General features: G+C 36.7%; 1 protein-coding gene across 1 annotated transcript in view; it reads left to right on the forward strand.

Annotated features, from left to right (window-relative positions):
- The first annotated feature begins 562 nt into the window (after positions 1 to 562).
- The window catches only part of OCA2 (oculocutaneous albinism II), a 50829-nt gene continuing 48894 nt past the window's right edge, over positions 563 to 2497 (forward strand). Inside the window, exons 1-2 of the mRNA XM_010289276.1 lie at positions 563 to 654; positions 1240 to 1428. Of these exons, the coding sequence (XP_010287578.1) occupies positions 1250 to 1428 (179 nt within the window). The 5' untranslated portion in view covers positions 563 to 654; positions 1240 to 1249. The remainder of the gene's footprint in view (positions 655 to 1239; positions 1429 to 2497) is intronic.

Consider the following 2497-nt stretch of genomic DNA (forward strand, 5'->3'; position numbering starts at 1 on the left):
GCAGGAATGAAGTACTTGTACTTCAGATAAAGCTTTATTCCCTAATATGAAGGATGCTGATGTTGCTGTAGAGATTAGTAGGTTTCTGGTGATCCATGTATCAAATGACACTTACAGGATAGAAATTATTTTATTATTTTATGTTTTATGAAGTATTAATGTGAATTTATATGGATATATGTAATTATTTACATTAAGAATGTTGCTTCACTGATATTACAATGCAGTTGTTCCACTGTAAGCTTAGGTGTCTAAAATATAAGCATGTGAGTTAGGTGTCTGTTGCTCTTCTGGTGTTCAGAGGGAATTTAATTGACTATTTCAGATGCTGCTTTTAGGATAAGTAAATTTCTCTTGTTTTATGCAATAGAGTCCCCCATGACTATAAGGAAGTAACTACCATAACTGGTTCAAACTTAATGAAAACCTTAATTTGGGTGAACACCATTCTTAAAGAATATTTAACTAGTCAGATGTACTTGTAGCAAAATATTCTGTAGAACTGTAGTGAATCATTGCACTGCAGACTTACTGGGGTTTTTTTTCCCTCCAAAGATATCACTTCAATTTTTCCAAATTATTCAGCTCAAGGTCAAAAAACACTGGCTTTACAGAGAAGACACCACTACTGAAGGTTTCCTCAGAGGAAAACGGGTGAGTTACTTTCATTTTACTAGAAATATATATATATTTTTTAAGTTCCTTTCTATTTAATTGTGCATGGTTCATTCTTATATCCTGACACCAAACCTGCTGGGAAATAAAGTGAATGCCAGGGGTTGTGAGCAGAGAATTACTCTGGAGGACCTTGAGTGGAAAGAAGGGGCTGTAAATGGGGAAGGGAAGGATGTAAGGTCTGAGGTCAGGGTGATTAGATAGCCCTAAGGATAGGTAACTGTGGATTGTGTGCTCCTATTTCCTCAATGTGATGTTACATCAGGTGCACTGAAAGACACAGCAGTTTACACACCAAATCCTGAGGTACATCCACCTGGTGCATCAGAGGGCTGGTTCTCCCAGGTGCTCCTAAATGTCCTGGAGTCTTTGTTCTTGCTCTGCAGTCTACCCAGCTGGGTCACCAACGGGAGCTCAGTCTGTACTGAATAAATCTCTTTCTATGAATTTCTCTATTAAAGTCTCTCACAGTGAACCTAAGGATACGCAAGGTCAGCTGCATCTACTACCTGGTGAAATAAACCACTGTTTTGTTTTATTATGTTCACTGAAAATGTGTGACAGGTTGCAGTGCATGGCTCTTCATAATCCAGATTTTACCACAGATGACGATTCATGGGACAACAGTTCTGCAGAGTTTGAGCAAAGGTTTCAACTGGGAACTGAAATGACAAGTTTGTCCAGATCTGCTTCTTCTGAGAAATATGAAATCTTGGACAGCCTTCATGTCAAGTTCAATTTAACAAAGATGAGGTCTGAATTCAAACATTCATTTATTTATTTTTCCTTTTTTTTTTAATTTCTTCAGGGATTAATTTTTAAGTATAGATGTCTAGAAAATGATTTATTTTCTGCAAATGAATAAAATTACACTCCATATTTGGGACATATCTTGCCATTGATACTTTATAAATAAACCCTGGTGAAACTGATTACAGCCTCTACCCAATGATCAATAGCCCCTTGTTCTTAGAAGCATCAATCATAGCACCTATTCTAAATTTGTAATTAAATACTTCCTATAGAGCTTTTAACATTTCTTTGAAACCATTTCTTAATGCCCCTTGGTTGATTCCACATCTCTATTCTTCAGTGTTTTGTTGCTTTTATGAAATACTTCACTTTAATTAAAATATGTATTTAACAGGAATATATATCTAACAGGAATTTGTGTATCTATCACAAATTTCTGTACTCATTATGGTAGCTTTTCCATATACAAAATGCCAAATCTAACTGAGCATTTTTCTATCTTTAAGTGCGTTAATATATTTCACTCTTTACCTCAAAGTACTCTTTTACCTCATTTACACATGGAGGAAGTTGAATCTGTTAATATATTAAAAGATATCAATATGATAAGTTCAAATTTTCTCAGATATTTTTGCCTGGGATTTAACTAGTAAACGCTTTAATCTTTGGATACTATTCTCTCTGCTCCTTCAAGAGACTCAACACTTTTTACTAGTTTGGTTTGTCTTCTGTAAATAGCTCTGCAGGTTTGCATAGAGCCTAGCACTGGATGTCCGCATCTCTGTGTTGATCCGCAGAGCCTTTCCAAGGAGATATCCGTGCATCTTTTCCCAATCTGTATGTTGTCTTAGCTCATCACTTCACACTTGTTTTCCTCCTTTCATTGTGCATATGGTGTTGTGTGGGGTGCCGCTCTTCTGCACTGCTGCTGAACAAATGGAGCAGGGGAATTTCAATGGCTGCAATTAGTGCAATATAAGCAGATGTGAAGAAGTTTGGCAGGCGTCTGTCTTCACGCTTGCGGTAGCTTTCCCCGGTATTTGATGGAAAAAAGGCATTGAGCAGGAAT

This window comes from Phaethon lepturus, unplaced genomic scaffold (genome assembly GCF_000687285.1).
Source record: "Phaethon lepturus isolate BGI_N335 unplaced genomic scaffold, ASM68728v1 scaffold11410, whole genome shotgun sequence".
Classification (NCBI taxonomy): Eukaryota; Metazoa; Chordata; class Aves; order Phaethontiformes; family Phaethontidae; genus Phaethon; species Phaethon lepturus.